The following is a 19,916-nucleotide window of genomic DNA, read 5'->3' as shown; positions in this document are numbered from 1 at the left end:
GGTAGTTATAAAACTTTTTATGGTGATTGCAAGTATGTAAATTTTATTGCAATAGCACCAGCGATTCAGAAGTTATTGCATTTCAAAATTGAGAAGAAAATCCATTTTTAACAGTCACATGATATTTCCAGTTTTGTAAGAACGCTAAATAAATCATATTTCGGTTCCTATTAACGCTAGAAACATTTTTTTTTTTTTTTTTTTAAATTCAGATTGTCTTGAAGTTGTTTACCACGAAAAAACTGAAAACTTTCCGTAGAGCTGATATAAAATTTATAAAGCCATTTGAAAGGTAATATTTTGAGAATAAAACTAGAACGCCATTTTGTAAATTTTAAACCTTTCTTTCTCAAAATCCCCATCATGGATTTCAATGATTTTTTTTTTTTTTTTTTTTTTTTTTTTTTTTTTTTTTTTTTTTTTTTTTTTTGAAAGCTTATTACATCTAGTTTCACATATACAAAAATTGTGATGGACCATCCAAGCACTGAGGAGATATCCCAGTCAGTGTTGCCATTTTCCAATAACTTCCATACGATTTAACATATTCCTTCCAAAATTGGTATAAGTACTCTTCGGTATCCTAGAAACATGTCTGTAAGCATTACCACTCCTCCCAAGCGACCCAGTTGTCAGGGTTGCCAACCAATTTCAGTGTTGCCTATCACAAACGTAATCTGTGCCACATTTTGCAGTAAGTTTATTACATCGATTTCCACTATACAAAAATTATGATGGGCTATCCAAGCACTGAGAAGATATCCCAGTCAGTGTTGCCAACTGATTGAGAAATAAACTTCTTCAAATAACTTCCATACGATTTAACATATCCCCCCCCCCCTAAAAATTGATGTAAGTACTCTTTGGTATCCTGGAAATACGCCTGTGAGCATTAACACTCCTCCCAAGCAACCCAGTTATCAGGGTGTCCAACCAATTTCAGGGTTGACTGTCACAGCATTAGACGTATCTGTGCCCACACGTTGCCTTCAACATTACAAATACACGAAATCGTGTGGGCCAAATACACCTGTTTACTGAACTACCAATTTCGTAAGAACAACATATATATATTATACAGAACACTGTGTGTTCGACAGCCTACTAAGCTGTGTGTAGGGCTTAAAACCCGTATTCACTCTGCTCTCATTTCCAAACAATAGCGAAATTTGTTTTCTTTCTTTCTTTGAAAATGTCTATGACACTAGAAAAAGTAGTACATAGTTCAACGCTCCCAATCTTTCCGAAAGTCAGAGTTAGTGAATGTATTTGAACATCTTCCAAATATTGCTTACCCCGCACAACGGAGGGCGTATCAGCTAGTATATCTATAACAAGTGAAGTCTTATGCTGCTGTTCTAATGTAGTATATATTGTTAGTGTTAGAATTAAGAAACTATTGTATTCCAATGTGATTCCCCCAACTAATTATGACTATTCAACACAAAAGTTACTCCATTCTTCCAGATGATATGAAACATGACATACCAACGGTCTTTCAAACACAGAAACTGGTAATGTCGGATTTAAAACAAAAGTTCCCTTACTGATGGGTGTTGAACCCAGTACAAAAACTGCAAAGCATTCTTAAATCTCCACTTTCACGCAAGTGATTTCCATGACATGGTGGCAAACTTTTTTTTTTCTACCAGCCATGGAAAGTCCCCATGCGATGGAATTGGTGGGACTGTTAAGCGGGTTGTTACAAAACCAGGCCTTCAGAGACCATTGTCTGATCAAATAAATACATGTGCCTTTATGTTTCATATCTGTGAAGAAAACATTAGCACTAAGTTTTTCATTGTGCACAAAGACGAAATGCCTATTGTTCGTGCCACACTTCCCAACAAAGATTTCTGGGAGCAAAAACTATTCCAGGGATACGTGCAATGCATTGTTTTAAAAAATCTGATCCATTCAAGATTGAGCAAAGCGTACAGTCTGGATGAAGATTTTAGTCAGTGAATAGTGATGAAGGCGATGCATCAGTAAAATTCCTACATCCTCATGGCTCATCTCCCTTATATTATTGAGCTGAAAATGATACCTGTTGTGTTCCGTTTGCTCACATCTTATGTAAAGTGGATATAACAACTGCTAGTGGCAGAACATACCAGTTATCCCCCGAGTCTCTGCAAGTAGCTACTTCAATGTGGGAAACGTTTACAAAAAACACTTAATGTTATTATCTAACAACAGCAAAACCGAAGATTTATTTTATGTGCCATAACATGTAGGCCTATAATACTGTCCGACTTACTATATTTGCTTCTTTGGTTGTTATTCTGATTAACATTTAAAAAATTCTAATGACCATTTATTGTTCAGATTATTGTATTTTTCCCCTTAATTATAAATTTTTGGAACTCTATTTCTCCTCCATGCTTGGATGGTCCATCATAATTTTTGTATAGTGAAAATAGATGTAATAAACTTACTGCAAAATGTGGCACAGATACGTCTAACGCTGTGATAAGCAACACTGAAATTGGTTGGCAACCCTGACAACTGGGTTGCTTGGGAGGAGTGGTAAAGCTCACACACGTATTTCTAGGATACCGAAGGGCACTTATACCAATTTTGGAGTGAATATGTTAAATCGTATGGAAGTTAATGGAAAAAGTTTATTTCGCAATCTTTTGGCAACACTGACGGATATCTCTTCATTGCTTGGATAGCCCATTACAACTTTTGTATATGTGAAACTGGATGTAATAAGCTTTCAAACAAAAACAAATTCATTGAAATCCATCATGGTGACTTTGAGAAAGGTTTGAAGTTTAGAAAATGGCGTTTTTTTCCCCCCTTTTATAAATTTTCTATCAGCTCTACGGAAAGCTTTCATGGTAAACGCTTCATTTTTTTCGTGGTAAACAACTTCCAAGACAATCTGAAGAAAGAAAAGAAAAAAAAAAGAATCATGTTTCTGGCGTTAATAGGAATCGAAATATGATTTTTTTTTTTTTAAAGCGTTCTTACAAAACTGGGAAATACCATGTCGTGAAAGTTAAAAATGGATTTCTTCTCATTTTTGAATTACAATAACTTCTGAACCGCTGATGCTATTGCAATAAAATTTACATACTTGCAATCAGCATAAAAAGTTTTATAACTCTACCAAATTTCATCCAAATTTGAGATAGTGGGTTAAAAAGCCTTGGTTGAACTGACATGGAATGACCTTTCATTGTTACTTATACTATCCAGTTCTTTATGTTTCGACAGGGGAATTTTTTCGAAGGTATGAGAGACCTTCCCCTCTAATTCTTCTAGGTTAGGGACTCAACTGAAGAAACCGTAGTGAAACTAGTTTCTACTGATCAGAGCGTTATCTATCACGAATTGAGAAAAACGTTTAAAATAAATTTATTCTTCCTCCTAGAATCAGAATCTACAATAAAATATAGGGGTAGAACATAATTGAGTTTTTCAAGTTGTCTCCACTCCACTCATACGACGACGAGAGCGGCCTAACTATCACACGTGAATCCCCCACAAAAGTATTAACTTTTTATATCCTGTATCTTTTTTTTTTCCGTTTGACGCTTCTTTTTCTAATTTTCCAGTTATTCAGTAGACCAAAATTATAATGGTCTGTCTATCCATCTATTTATCTATCTATATATATATATATATATATATATATATATATATATATATATGGAGGAACAGAGAAACGCGACTACTATAGTGCAAAATGATTTACAGAAAATAAATAATGAATATTTTAGAATGCATGACAGTTTCAGATCATCTGCAATAAACGCAACCCTAAAATCAAAAACTTTCAAATTTTTCTTACTCAAACAGAATATGAATATACTAACCTTACATGGAACTGTATGTGGCTTTCCGATTTTGTTACCCCAGTAACCTCGTCGGACGGGAACAACCGACAATTTCGCCAAAATAATAGCTCCACGAATAGCGGTGGCTACTTCCTTGGAACATTTCACACCTAAACCTATATGTCCATTGGAATCTCCTATAGCTGTAACGACAAAGAAAAAATACAATTAGGTATTCATTATTTATATCTATACAGTTATCAAAATAATTGAGATACCTACACGAAAAATGCAACATACCTTATTAATACAACGTTGCACTAAGTTTAACTTGTATTCGACGCAAAAATCAGGCATGTAACTCTTGAATTGTTTCTAGAGGAACAGAGGACTGTTCTTTATGCAATAAAGTACTCAGTTGCGTACGTGATGATACAGGAGGAAACTGCACCGGACTCACAGCTCTAAAGCTGACTGACTATACTTACATATTCAAAGTAAGGAGATTGAGAAGGCCCACCCAAGAACAGGTCTGTCTGTCTCGAGGTATACTTATTTTGCGAAAGTTATGTAAGAACATTTGTACCGTAGAACACATCTAGTTACCTAACACATCCACAAGCAATAATTTGTCTTTAAAGTAGTAATAAGGAGAAATGAATACCATTAAACTGCGACCTATACAAGGACAGAGCCCCGCCTCCATACGGTAAGAAGCAGAAAGTCCAGAATATAAGTTTCTTTGGGAGTTCGACACACACTCGGCCTGCTGTCGAGAACAGGCAAACGGTACTTTTTCCATCGTCTGCGATGATCAGACATTTCACGTGCATGTTGAGCTTGTGGAGTTCTTGTAGAATTCAAAGAAACAAATAGTACCAGATTCCAATTGAATTTCGCTGTCAGCTGTGACATTAGATCTACGGTTCTGATTTTTCTCTGCAACATTAGGAAATATTTATTCAAAAATATCTCTTAAGAAAGAAAGCTGAACAGATCTTGATAGTTAAATAGTTTCCCCACTATTACATCAGAAACTGTAAGCTGTTTAGAACAGTCTACCGTGTGAAAAGTACGAACTTTTTTCTCCTTCAACATCATAATCTAAATTAATATCTAAAATAATCTATTGTGCGGCAATGAAGGAAATGACTGATATGTTTCTCACACTAATTTCTCTGTAACTGTAAACTATATGAGGTTCGCAGTTCTAAATAATGTAGAAAAATAAAATCTCACAATTTGCTATTAACATCTCAGGAACAAATTTCTCAAAAACTTCAGTAACAGAGAGGTAAGTCTAATAGCAAAAATTCAAATTTGAAGTTATTTTATTTACTGATTGGCAGACACTGCATAACGAAGAAATTTTCTGCAAAATGTTGATTTTATACAGTATGTAGCGTCATTTTCTAATTAGAAATCTTCCAAGACTACCTTGCAATCGAATATTACAAAAAGTAAACAAAAATAAAGAAAGTTCCCGTGTATTGTGAATCAAATATTTGTGATATGATGAAATAGAAATAGGCTTCGAACGGATTAAAATAGTATGGATTTCATTTTTGGGCGCAGGGGGCCTGTTAAGCCCATTCTTTAAGACAATGTTCTGTTTATAAATGGCTTTGTAGTAAATAATTTATAAAGAATTTTGAAATATCCACCAGTAACCTATAGAGCAGGCTTGACAATTTGTAGCCCCGGTGTTCCATGAAACTTGTATTGCCCATTTCTGATAGTATTCATAAAATCTATTTTAAATGTAGCGTATTTGTTGAGGTTTATCACCCCGTTTCAACATCGAGGCTACGAGACGTAGACGTTAAGTTTAAACTATTTCGAACCACCGTATGCGTTCAATGCTCCCTCAGCGAGAATCAAAGCCACGACAAACATCACGTGCAGGCACTAGCCAATAGACCAGTGAGGAGGACAATATTAACCGTGAAGCAAATTTATGGAGCTTCAAAACGCGGCTTACTTGAGCTCAAAACCAAACTGGACTTTAAACTCTTAGAAGTGTACCAAATATTGACAGCTTAGAGTAACAACTTAACCGAAATATAAACACGCACACTTACCAACGAAAGCTTTAAATCTAGTTCTTTGACCAGCTCTAGTTTGCTTCTGAACTGGCATTATCTTCAATACTTCATCTTTCAATGCTGAACCAATGAAGAAGTCGATAATCTCAAATTCCTGTCAAGAAAAAATTAAATTAATTATCGCACAATTGAAATATACCCAAATTTTCTATTGTTGATGTATTCAATGCATACAGTGTGTCCAGCACCACTACCAATAAAAACTTTTATAACTCAGCAAGTTTACTTCAATCAGGGTTTGCCCAAGTGGGCCCAGCCCGAAAAAAACCACCGGGTTTTTTCGGGTTGGACCCACCTGAAAAAACCCATCTTAAAACCCACCTGGGTTTTTGACTTTTTTGTTAGTGTATTATTGGTACAACTAAGGTGATCGCATTGAAAGCTATTTTTATCAGATTTTAAACTTTCTTTGGGCGAATTATATGCTTTCATGTTAAGATAGACAAAAATATTCAACATAAGACCTTTATAAAGCTCTAAATGCACTGAATGAATGAATAAATAAATAAAACCCTCACCTTAGCTTAAGATAATTGTAGAACAAATTAATGTGTGGATTATGCTTATAGCCTATTTGAAGTAAAGTAAGCGATTGTATATTTTAGAAAATACTTTCCATGAATAGTATGTTTCGTGACTCGGCACCCCGAGGGACGTTATCCCTCATACGTTGACGGGTTTAAGGTCATAGGTACCGGTACTAACAGTAAATATGTAAATACATTAGTAAAACTATTAGTAGTGTTTCTTACCTTTGATGGTAAAAAAAAGTATTCAGTAAAATTTGGTTTTCCAACAGCAACAGTTAAGTTCAGTCATTTGTTGCTAGCCTTCAAATAAGCATTCTGTGCAATCAACACTAGCAATAACGTAAAAATTCTTGTCAAAACTAAGAAGCTTAATGCTCGGAGCTCCGAAGACTACGTAACGCTTACTTTTTTAAGTGCTGCAGTCAAACTTCAGTATTAATGGAAGTTTCGATGTACAGTAAAGCAAGCTGTATTTTGAGGGAAAACCCGTCGTGAAAAAAGTGTTCGCGAAATTCCCGCAATTGAACCCACAAAGCATCGAAAGTGAATACTTCAACAATAAAACTATTTATTTTACGCTGGAGGATATTTCATTTCATTTTAGACATTTTCAAACATTTACTTTATAAAATATGAATTATAGGCCTATCTTTGCTAATTGTTTTGAATTAGTTTTCGGAAGAGAACGGTCTTGCAACAAGTGCTCGGGTAATTCCCGTAATTGAATGCACAAAGCATCGAAAGTGAACTTCAACAATAAGACCATTTATTTTACGTTGAAAAATATTTAAAACTTTTTGATGAATTATGTCTTTGTTTTAAATTAGTATAGCTATTTGGTATTCATATTTGGCGAACGTCACTGAGGCTCCTAGGATGACTCGATCTACATTTGTTCGTTTGTCTGCCTTTACCACACAGTGTTCAACTTTCGGTCTTTTACATTTTCAGGATACAAACCAGAGACACTAAATTTTCTGTTTAGATTTTGGCAGCATACCAACGTAAAAATTACAAAATGGCGCGCTTTTTTTTATATAAAAAAAAATAACTGATATCCACTGGCGAAAATCCCGGGAGGATGATGGGGACATATCTCTTACAATCTTGGAACTGTCCCCCTCAATAACCCGATTGGAAATGTGTCTTTTAGGAAGAAATGTGATGATTTGTGTCCAACTGTCACAAAGGAAAGTGAAATGAAATTGATACCTCCCAGAATAAGCCTCAAATCTGACCGCCTCCCAATGTTGAAGACAACTCTGCTCCCCTACCCATGTTTTCCCTGAGTCCCACACAGGGGACATAAAATATGACGATATTATTATTACTTTACAACTTTAAAATCAGACTGGCAACATTGAAAACTGTTTACAGGGAATGATCATATTTGGATCATCCCTTGTAAACAGTTTTCAATGTTGCCAGTCGGATTTTAAAGTTATAAAGCAATAATAATGTCGTCATATTTTATGTCCCCTGTGGAGGACGCCGGGACCGACATAGGTAATCCTCCCCAGCATTGTTTTTCTCCTTCATAAATATTTTGTACATCGCATATTATATATATATATACAGTGTGCGAATTAGATAACCTATATTGGGGGGGATAAAATTAAGCCAAAGGACATAGTCTGAAAGTTCAAATTTCAAAATGAGACAATAAATGCCTTACCCCATATATATATATATATATATATATATATATATATATATATATATAATATGTATGTGTCTGTGTGTGTGTGTGGCATGTGTAATAAATAAGAGATTTATTAATTTAATAAATCTACCGACAATAACTATGCACATATATATTGTGTGACATACACACACCCCACTAAACCTTTCTGAACGTGTTTTAATGTTGTACTCACTCTTGTCCCCGTAGCTCTCTAAGGTTTATTTAGTTAATAATTCGGCTCGAACGATAGCCATGATCACAAGCATATGTTAATTTTTCCACTCATATTGAAAGCTTCCACTTTACATTAATACATACAGGTTGCGAAAAGAAACCTACTTCAATCTTGTGAAAACCACTAAAATTATCAGTTAAACCGGACTTTTTTTTTTTTTTTTTTTAAAGAAAATCTAGATATTAGCCTATCAAATAAGAAATGGATTGTTGCTGGTCCCGATTTCTCACATCAAGGTCAAATCGAAGGCCAAATATTTAAAATCTCTCAATTCAAATTTCGAGCTTGTGCTTCTACTTCCCGCTAAAGCTGTCCTCATCACGACTTTTTTTTCTCCAAATATTGATTCCGTGATGGGCACGGAAAGTCAACACTTAAAAATTACTTTACTGTTAGGTTGAAGATGAGTTGATTCACTATGGGCTACGTTATTCAAATAAAGTAAAACATTACACTGAAGTCTTTCAGACAACATTAATTGCGTGGACAGCAAACTGTACAGCGAAAAGATGGAAAAATGAAGGGTTAACTTTAAAAAAAACCCGCTCCAGTTGAAATGCTTATACAGACACGGACAATGGCACGGAGAACCAGTCGTATTAACAAATGCTGAAACAAATCTTGAATTATTCGCTTATTCACCTAAAAATCACCTTCATTAACATGTCTGCTCACTAGGAGCGTATCCCCCAGTGTGTACGTTAACATATATTTACGAGAGAATACCTATATCTCAGATTTTGAGTACAGTTTCAAAAGTTCATTTCCGTAAACTATAAAAGCAGTGATTACTATGCTAATTATCACAAATTAAATGCAACTTTTGAGTTGCATACACACAACCTACTAGGGAATTAAGACCATGTGCTAACAAAGAGTACACTGGAAAATGAAATAACATGTTATAACAAAAATTAAAATAAGATGATAATCGATACAAATATAGAGTATGAATATTACATATCCGAACTTCGCCAAGTATGGTAGAAGAAGCTATTTGTTTACTCCTTGGCCAACCGCTAAGAACATTTATAAATCTATATGTGGCTTTGTTATACGCAATTAGTACATTCAAATTCACAAACGATGACGAACTGAAGGGTACGAAGGTACAGTTGCAAGTAACAACCGTAGTCATAATAATATAGTTCTACTAAACAACGTTGAAAATAGTGGGTAATTAGGTGGTAGGTAGAAATGACCAAAACTGAGCAGTTTACATCGATCATTTCGAAATACAGCTAGAAGATTAAATTTACAAGAAATAACAAAAATCAGTGAAATTTGGAGTTATACTAAGCATAGTTTGAGGGGGAAAGCGAGCATCCCCGGTGGGGATACTTCAGCTGACTTCTTTGGTTGGGAACAAAATGTGATTGAGGGGGAAAATCCCCCTCATCCCCCCCGGTAATTCGCACCCTGTATATATATATATATATATACCGTGTTACCCGTCTCCCCAATGTTGAAGACAAATTTGCGGCGCTGCTGAAATCCACGCTACAAAGCGCAATTTTGGGTCTTTCAAGTTGAAATTTTCAAAGTAGAAGCACGAGAGACTAAATTAGCTGTATATATTTTGGCGGCGTAAAATTTCAAAATGGCGGCCATTTTTCAAAATAGCTGGTATCCATGCTACAAGGTACAATTTTCGGACTTTTTAAGTTGATATTTTGAAGGTAGAAGCACAAGACCTTCTAAAGTTGCTGTATAGATTTTTTCGGTGATCCAATATAAAATTTCAAAATGGCGGCATTTTTTTCAAAACAGCAGTGAATAGAAAGTTGTTGCAAGTTGTGACAATGACACTCATAAAATGTAAATCTTATTTTAACATTTTTACCCCAAAGAGATTGAAATATTTCGAAAAAACCCAATTAAACCCGAAAAAACCCAATAAAACCCGAAAATACCCGAAAAAACCCACATGGGCCCAGGTGGGTTGGGTTTTTTCAAAAATACCCGGGTGTTTTCAAACCCTGACTTCAATGCAGTTAAAAATACAGCAACTTACATAGGGATCGCTTAAATAAGATCTTCAATGATCGCTGGATCAGACGGAGCAGGCCAATATCATGGCCTCGAAGATCCCCTTATCTTTCCCCTCTGCGCTTTTTCTTTGGGGATGCAAAGGACAATTTTTTACAGAACCACAGTACCGGACTTGATTGATTTGCATTGGAGGATTGTTAGTGCTTGTGAAACCACCACACTGTAGATGCTTGGAAACACGTGGCGTGAGATAGGATTTCGTTTGCATGTTTGTACGGCAACATGTGAAGCACAAATGGAGACTTACTGATAAGCATAAAAACCTGAGCTGCTTTGTCTATTTTTCTAAAGCACTGAAATAAACTTCTACCCAGTATAACTTCTAAGGTAAAGAATACGGAAGATAGAGGAACGAACGGATACATGTATTCGTTGTCGTTCCACGAAAGCTCACATGACCCAGGCTTAATCTCTACCCCTTTCACACCACACAAGCAATTTAAGTACAACGTCCCTGGAACAACAGAGAACCTACTTTTAAAGTGGGATCCAAGCCATTACTTGGGTTTGTATCCGACGCAGTCTCCATATGAATATTACCTTTTTGAAATTAAATATGCGTGGGAAATCTCAATGCAGATCTTTCCACAAATATTTTCCTCCTCGTACTCTTGCAAAAACACTAGTAGCTTCAAATGCAGTTATTACTTCTTCAATGCATCTTCTGATACTACATCGCCCGCTGTCAATACTTATGTAGTATATGTACTGAGTCAATACTTAATTACTGTCGTAATTACAAGGAACTACCGTCGGCATCAACAACCTTTATTATACAACTACTCCACAATGACGAGGTAGAGACCTCGTAACTTCATACATTTCAGTCACTAACACATCGATAACTAATCAGTTCCCAACACATGCAAGCATACATATAGCAAATTCAATTACATCAATCTCATAATTACTAACAGATTCTATAGGGTCCACTTTAAGATAAAAATTGAACTTTTATGAAGAATTCCAAGAGAAGATACTGAGGTAGGTTTAGTTTTCATCATCATCTCGGCTTCCAACATTTACATCGCTGGGATGCAGAAACAGTTAGCAACATCGGTATCGCCAAGATATAACCACTAACGCTGAACAACAATTCGTCCTCTTCTTGAAAGAATGTTAGTAATTTTTATATCTTTACTGCCAACAAACAATATCCCTACATTCACAACAACTCCACATTTATCTACCCCATAACGTTTTAGTGGGCAGAGTGGTAGTAGTAGTCTGAAACAGTACGTTATGAGTTTCACGTCCGGTATGTATGATACAAGCTGTTTTCTTATTTATTTTAAATAGATTCCATAAGTAAATATCACAATGTAGTCGTTTATACAAGACCGTAAGTGAACAAACCTCTAATGTCTGTCACATTTTTCATGAACGTGACCCTAATGATCCGCAATATTTAATAGATAATTTCGAGAGCCCCTGTTATTCACATCTTCGCCAGCAATGGAAAAACACAGATGTCGAAGAACTTACTCTTTTAAAATTGCAGAAGGCTGTAACAAGCCATGTAAACATTTACGACACAATTTTCCGGCTTCTACTCTTGAATGTGAAAAGTACGAACACGTTAATTACTTTTAAAACAGAACAAAATGTATTATTAGAATATCGGATTTCTTTATCTGCTTCTAGAAATAGAATTAGATGAGTACTGTTCTAATCGTGAAATACTTTTTGCTACATAGGTAGAAAGACTTTTCGGTCCTCGTAAAAGATTACTCGTTAAGCATCGAAATATTGTAAAGTTTGTTGCACTTCTATTAATATAATGAGGTTAAGTATATCTTAATCTTTAAATATGTATTATACACGTTCTATTAATCAAAATATTTCATAAATAAGAATATTACTATTTCTCGACGTATTGCGCTTTTCTTTCATTTCTGGCCGAAATGGGCAGAAGCGACTCTCGAAACATCCCATCTTCTTAATTATGGTCAATTACATGGTAATTACACTGGTCAACTTTAAAGGCCTGCTGTTGTGAAATATTATGGTTTGTAATTAAAATGTTACGCCAAGGTAAGACTGCTTTAATTTCTATAAAATCACTATCTCCTTTATGAGACACATAAACAAGTTTATTTAATACACCTTTCTTTCAACCGTTCATTTCTTACAAATAGGATCACGTTTGTAAATAATGAAGCTTATCGGTATCTTTTCACGGAAAAGTTTTCAGTATTATACTTTACTTACTAAAATGGATGGCTCAAAGTACGACGTATTTCCGGTATCATTTGTAGCCGGTGGCGTGGGTTCCACAGAAATCTTTCATATATATAAAAACGTGTGTACATATATCTATGCGAATGTCCCAGCATAACTGGAACGCCTGGAGAAATTTTAACCAAACTTGGTAGACATATTACTTACAGTTTGGAAAATAGTACTGTGGGGGATAAGATCCCCTACCACACCAGGGAGGAGGAGGAGAAGCGACAAAAATATGATCGAAAACGGCCGATATTAGTAACGAACCCACAGTTTTCATGGTCGATGAGATGAATAGTGACACTTCTGATGACATTTAAGTGCGAGTTCAGCTTTCATTAGCACCCCTGGTGGGAAGGAATGATAAAATGTAAAAATAATCGAAAACGACAAATATTAGTGTTGAATACATAGTTTTCGGGGTTCTTAAGTTGATTGGATATAGTTTCAAAGACCTTTTAAAGTCCAACTTCAGCGCCTAGAAGGTTAGCATTTAGGGAAACTAGAGTGACAAAAATGATTGATAGTACTGTAGAATCTATTTTCGGGACTGCTGAAATGAATAGTGACGCTTCCGATGAGGGATCAAGCGCGTACGCCCCCAGTACGTCAAGGAAGATGACTAGACCCTGCTCCACGAAAATGCCTGGACACAATGCATTTCTGCTGCAGCAGTTCCTGGCCAACAGGGAAGTTGTGTCACTTATCACTACCCCTACTTCTCAGAATTGATTTCCCGTACCTTTTCCTGTTTCCCAAACTAAAATTCGAGATGAAGCGCCAGAGGTTTACAGACATTTCGAACATCCAATATTATGTTATGACCTAGCTAAAGCCCAACCCTAAAGACGAGTACGCCAAGGGTTTCCAAGGCTTGTACAGCCGAATTTTATGGAAAAAGGTTGTATGTACACAGAAGACTCACCTTAATAGGAAGAGAGAATAAATAGATCTCTTCTAGAGTTCTGATCTTTCCGTCTCTAACAAGTCGTCCTAGTTTAGTAACGGGAATCCATTCTTTCTCCACTTCCTTGCCTCGACCTCGACCGCGACCACGGCCTCGACCACGTGCACGTCCTCTACCTCTGGTACCAAATCCACCGCGAAATCCACCTCCTCGAGCTGCTCCAGAATCTGCCATTCTTACACTAGAAAATAAACAAGCTGCAAATAAAATCGACAGAAATAATAATATTTGCACATACAACTTATGATAAACTAATTTGCAATGTTTCGATAAGTGAAATAAATTCTCTAAAAGATACTACTCAAAAACTAAACACGCATCATTATTTCATGTATAAGGAAAATAGCTGGCACATTATTATTAAATATAAGTGAAACTAACCCTACTGTTTTGTTTATTCGCACATCATTTCATGTTTAACGAGAGATTTTGAAATATGTTTAAAATATGTTATTAACACTGCCCCTCTTACTGCATCTAGTATTAAATATTCTATTCACAACCGTATCGATAAGAGTTAGATACGGGTCATACCGTGTCATGAATCAAGTAGAGACGGTCCCAGCTGGACCACTTCCGAAGTTAATGAAATATGATGGGAAGATTGTGTGTCAAATCTCAATTGAATATCTTCTTTGGCTGCACTGACATGACGTTTCAAAGATAGGCCATCACTTTCGCGAAGGTGCTAAGTTTGCCCAGCTTATTTGCCAGGGTTGCTGAAATTTTTTCCAGCACAATATCCACCTCCAAAAATATATTTCAAAACTTGGATTGAAATTATAACCTTAATGCGATTATAATTATCTTCTTCAGTCGTGTTTCTCAGAATTGGCTTAAAATATGTTTCTTAAGACGAGATCTTCACAACAATACGACAGGAAATGTTTGGAAACCATGCATAACGACTTGCGTTCGCGCTCGATCAAATTCGCTTAACAATGTTCAACTGTAATCTGAAATAAAAAGTAATGAGACTATATATTCCCTTTCTTTTTGTAGTACATACTTGCGGATTGAGTACCAACAAATAATAAAGTTTTTCTCCATTACATATCGAAAACTCTCCATTTAAAGACGGAAAACTCTAAAGATACAGGTTGCCTCTGTTTTTTCAACACTACATTTGGATACTTCCATACTTACAAACAAAAAATGCCTGCATTAAAAAGGGAACAAAACCTTCTCTTCGATAACTACAAATACACACTTTTTTTAATACCATTATTTAAATCAAAGACACCACAAACGTTCCAGTTACAAGAAAATTCCTAAAGACCTACTTCTATTTTTTCAACACTACACTTGAATTTACACATACAAAAACTAAGGAGAGTTGCATTAAAAAAGAAGATCCGGATACACCCGAATTCTCAGAGCGTGTCTGGTGGAATATGTCAAGTACAGTACAATTACAGTATGTTATAAGGGTCCTATAGACGTAAAATTATTGTAAGAAAGCAAACTGGCAACTGGAAATGGGATTAAAAAAAAAAAAAAAATACAACATTTTATTTCTTTTAACAAAGCAAAATAAACATCATTGTTCATATAATGAAACGAAGATACACTGTTCTGTTTCCATTGAGACAAATCTATTCAGGAATTTTGCGTTCACCGAAGTGTCGATCCTTAGCCCTGAGAAAGAGTTTTACAAATCCCAAGCATTTATTTGATATACTTATCCATCTTCTGCAACTCCACCAGCTCTCAAGAGTCCTTCATAGATATTCAGTTTTCGTTGGCATGTGTTCACCGAATGTCACATGAAGATTATCCCGCAAGAGCTCGATGGGTGACAAGCCGTGAGGGGGGAAGGGGGGTATTCCATTTTTGTGATAACTTGAGCCTGTTTTCTGTTTTGCAGATAGTCACTGCATAACTTGGGAAATATTCTGTGGTACTACAAAGTTACTGTAAGTCCAAAACCCGCGTTCCTAATGAAATTGCATGCCTCACTTAAATGTTGCAATATATAGATTTTTGTCGATTATTCTGCTGATTTGATTTAAATCACCAACTTCTTTGCTTGTAAAACATTCCCACACAATGACACTAACATTTCCGTGTTTTACTATAGGTATTACGCATTCGGGATGTAAGAGCCTTTCGGAAGGTCGACGCACAAACATCCGGCGTTGGAAGCGAAAAGCTGAAATTTACATTTGTCGATGCAGAGTATCCTCTTCCACGGTTCATCGGTTCGGTCTTCGCAGTACTCGTAGAAATGGTTTCGTTACTGCAGTCGCTCCCCAAGAGAATAAATCTGCAGATTTCGGACCACCGTCCCACCTGATATTGATTGGTAACGGCTTTACCATAGTTCTTTGGCCGACTTCATTTCAGTTTGATTGTAGTTCTAATGAATTTGTCCTTACGAAAAATTACTATTTCCGCAGAGAATACTCTTTTCTCAAAATAACCACTTGAGTGCGTAACTCGACACATAGTTTGTTGTTTCTTTTCTGCATTTTATTGTACTTCCAAGTCCTTCACACTGATTTATTAATTCACGCGAGTGAAAGAAGCACGATCGCACAACATAATACATTTTACCCATATACGACACGACTAAATAGCACTAACACAACTGTTCATGGTAAAAGATAGACAAATAGGGATCGTACAAACACCATCAGACGTTGTTGAAACGATGTATCACCAGACAAAGCGCGAAGTTAGTTGTCTGTTTGTTAATTATTTTTTATTGCAAAACTGTTTTCGTCAATAGCTGTCTCAATGTAAACGGGATCATGCATTTCCATATCGTTGTATGAACAAAATTATTTTACAAAACAATGCCAATAAATAGGGTTTTGTATAGACACAGCGTCATTCAATTGGAAAATCAACCCATTCGGTAAGGAAAGGACACAGTTAGGAGAGTTTACAACCAATCGCCATTTCAACATCCGATACACTGAAGCTACTAACCAACCATGTTTCCAAGCCAGGTCAGAAAATTTTTGCAGAATACCAGGATGAGCAAGAATTAGGACTGAAAACATATGTTGACGATGCTTGCTTCATGGCAAATACCTATCATCATCACCTGGACAGTTACCTTTGAGCTTCAACAAATTGGTAAAAGGAATTCAGTTAGTTACATTACCCGCAATGTTTAAAATAAATAAATAAATAAATAAAAATTATACAAGAAACAGGGCAGTTACTCTACTGGTGACGTGAGTAAAACTGACATAATTAAAACAAAGGAAGATGGATGCCACAAATATAGCTATCTTAAGTGAAAACTTCAAAGTTAAAGTCATTCCCAGAAATTTCAGACTCTGATCCTGGTCTCAAGTAGCTTGACTACAGGAACAACAGCTGAAGAATTTGTTTCAACTAGAATGGTGAAGCAGGTTCCCAGAAATTCCACTTAACGATCAGCACTTGGGCTATACCCTCTTCGTGCGAAGAACGGGTATTTCAAGTAGTAAATAAAATTTTAAAAAAATATATACCCACTCACAGCACGAGGAACCACACTCATTTCTCACTACAAATCAAGGATATCAAACTTACGGACCACATGTAGTGGCTGGCACTTATTTCGTATCGTTCTACCAAAACCATGAAAATTACGAAACTGGGCCCTGTTGCTCGGAACTGAATTGCTCGTAATTGCATAGTAACTTAGTTGGTACGGTGGTGGTAAATTATCATTTGGACACAGAATACAAATATGGGAACACACTGAAAAATTTGCCTTAGGTAAGGAAGGATAGTTATTCCTACGTTAACTATATCACACAACTTGTCGTAGTGATCACCTAGCACAGATCAGTGCGTGTTTTTCGAAACACCAATACTTTTAATGTTGTAAGTTAAGCATATTATCAACTTTTATAGAAGTGGTAGGTAACCCCCCCCCCCCAAAAAAAAATAAAAAGCTTAAAAGACACTGAAAGATAATGAAGTAATCGTCATCTTTGAACAATTACTTCTGGTGGTGCTCCTGAACGTTACCTGTTACTAGTGGGGCTTCAGGATGCACATCAACGTAAGCACGTAAGGCATGAAAATAGTTTTCCATAAAAAAAATGACTTTCAATTATAAAAAGTTGACACGTATTGTTAATGTGTACAATAATTAGTAGAATATCATGAAGAAATCCCGCTTCAAAAACTATACTAGCTCATATATCGATTCTAACTATATAAACAAACCCACCGAACTCGTGATTATACACAAGAATCCTGTCTCCGCTAGTTATTACTCATTATACCCTGACTATACATTTCTTTTTAACGTCCCACAATAATGCACCGAAGGTAAGGGAGGCAGTGATGATAAAGATGAGTGAAGGAAGCGGAAGAACCCCGAGGAAACCCATGCACATAGTATTTGTCCCGTACTGGTTTACTTTAAACACACCACATTTTCGAAGATTTACAGGTGAAATTCAGCCCTTTGCATGAAAAGAAGTATTTATTTGTTTAAAAAAAAAAAAAGGAATAGAATCAAATACAAAGTAATAACCTGTATTTTAGGTATACATCAATACAAGCACTTTACACGGGATAAAATAAGTGAGTGCATACAGGTAGATCGTACTAGACACTATTATCCACTGCCGGTGTATTACCGCGCAGCGTACAGAAGCTGTGTTTTATGTTTACAAGTGGAGCTCTACTGGTACGAAACCATAGCAAGGAGTATTGCAATTCGCATCATTGCCAAAACCAGCTTATTTTTACTACCCTTACCAACGCGTATACACACAGTCGCTTACACACCTGCTCCCTTTAGACGCATCTCTTCGCACTTCTCGGGCTCCAGCTTCCCCCGCCATGACTGTCACGTAGCATTTGTGCTTTTTAGTTGGCCCTGGCGCAGGTTGGTTTATTGTACTGTAGCTTTTATGCCATACCACTTATAACAGACCCCTCAAATTTTATCTATCCCACTTCTGATTGACCCCTTAAATTTTATATATGCCAAGTGAGATATTTTCATGTTGGTCCCGCGCATATTATTTAGGAGACAATAAGATGGAAATTAGTGAAAGAATTACAATTTTTCAACAACTATTTCGAGTGGAGTGCCAAAAGCAAACCTGCACGATTTGTCCACCACAACACTCATCGTGCGAGCTAGGATCGAACCAGGGAGTTCACACACCAGAAGCGAAGGTGAACGCTCTCCTACGGAGTCATCGCTTTCCTCATGCGGTAATTACGTACCCGGGATATATAAATTATGGATACCACCATATTACCAAGTTTTGCTCAAATTTAGAAATTTGCCATGTCGGTGCCAGTCCTTCGCACCATTGCTGAACTCAAGACAAGGGACTTTCGTGGTACATCAACAAAGTGATACTTTGCGTCTTAGTGTTACATTTGGCTGCAGTACATTATTTTCTTCCTTTTGCGTTTAAAATCGATGCAAGCTTATTATGTACCCACTGTCAAGTTACTTTATTAGGTTACATACATATGTGAAAACACTTTTCAGCTGTTCAATACAACACCAATCCTCTAATAACACAAATTCAGCGTAAACAAGTTTAGTACAATTCTTCTCCCAACACAAATTTAGCGTACATGAGTTTAATACACCAATTCCCAAATATACACTCGTGTAGACGTTTCGATCGATTAACACTTCTCTCCACGTTACCCAAAATGTTATCAATTATCAACAAAATACTCCTCCCAAAAGTTATAACAATATATCTAGAAGATAATTAATACAGATTTTATACTATATGGCACCTGTAAGATTACGATGTTTTATGATAAATAATACATATCTTGTATCAAAAATATCAATACTTACGCGTGGATCAACACATTACAAGACGTAAAGAGGGCAGCACAATCTAACAGGAGGATAAACAGTGGTACCAGTTAAATCTAAACATAATTGTAATAATTCATTTTAAATTCTAATACAATTATAACAAGCAGTATTGAATTCAGACTTTTGTAGAAGAGGGGGCAATAAAAATTTAAGCGGGAGCTCTTCTAGATTGCAATAGAGCAGCAGTAATCTGTCACAACAAAACTCGCTTCTTGTTATTGTCTGCTGGGTTGGAAGTTGCAATAACCAACATATTGGCATTTTCCCCTATGTGGGTCTGTATCTAATTTCCAAGTTCTTATTTAACTTCGACTTTATACGAGAACTCCGCGCCGTTTGTTAATTAAAACAATTAGGTTGGACAAAAGAAGACACTAATTTCCTTTTTAAAAAATCTTTGCTTCTAAAACTTTAAAAAAATATATATATTTCAATGCGTGCGTTTTGATATGCTAGGAAGAGCGCATATATATTCTAGTGGGGTTCCAGCATCCCCTTGAACATTACTGAATTCAGC

General features: G+C 36.1%; 1 protein-coding gene across 2 annotated transcripts in view; it reads right to left on the bottom strand.

The window, feature by feature from the left end:
- RpS2 (ribosomal protein S2) overlaps positions 1 to 19,528 on the bottom strand; it is a 28,231-nt gene extending 8,703 nt beyond the window's left edge. The window contains exons 1-4 of one of the 2 annotated variants that reach the window (XM_081731463.1): positions 19,376 to 19,528; positions 13,546 to 13,768; positions 5,870 to 5,987; positions 3,828 to 3,991 (exon numbers count right to left, since the gene is read on the bottom strand). In XM_081731463.1, the coding sequence (XP_081587589.1) occupies positions 3,828 to 3,991; positions 5,870 to 5,987; positions 13,546 to 13,761 (498 nt within the window). In that variant the 5' untranslated portion in view covers positions 13,762 to 13,768; positions 19,376 to 19,528. Of the gene's footprint in view, positions 1 to 3,827; positions 3,992 to 5,869; positions 5,988 to 13,545; positions 13,785 to 19,375 lie in introns of both variants that reach the window. The other variant, XM_081731462.1, reaches the window with a different exon arrangement.
- Between the last annotated feature and the right edge of the window lie 388 nt (positions 19,529 to 19,916).

Source organism: Thermobia domestica, chromosome 11 (genome assembly GCF_964235325.1).
Source record: "Thermobia domestica chromosome 11, izTheDome1.hap1.1, whole genome shotgun sequence".
NCBI lineage: Eukaryota > Metazoa > Arthropoda > Insecta > Zygentoma > Lepismatidae > Thermobia > Thermobia domestica.
The sequence above is the reverse complement of the archived record's forward strand: the minus strand, read 5'-3'. Positions and strand labels throughout refer to the sequence as shown.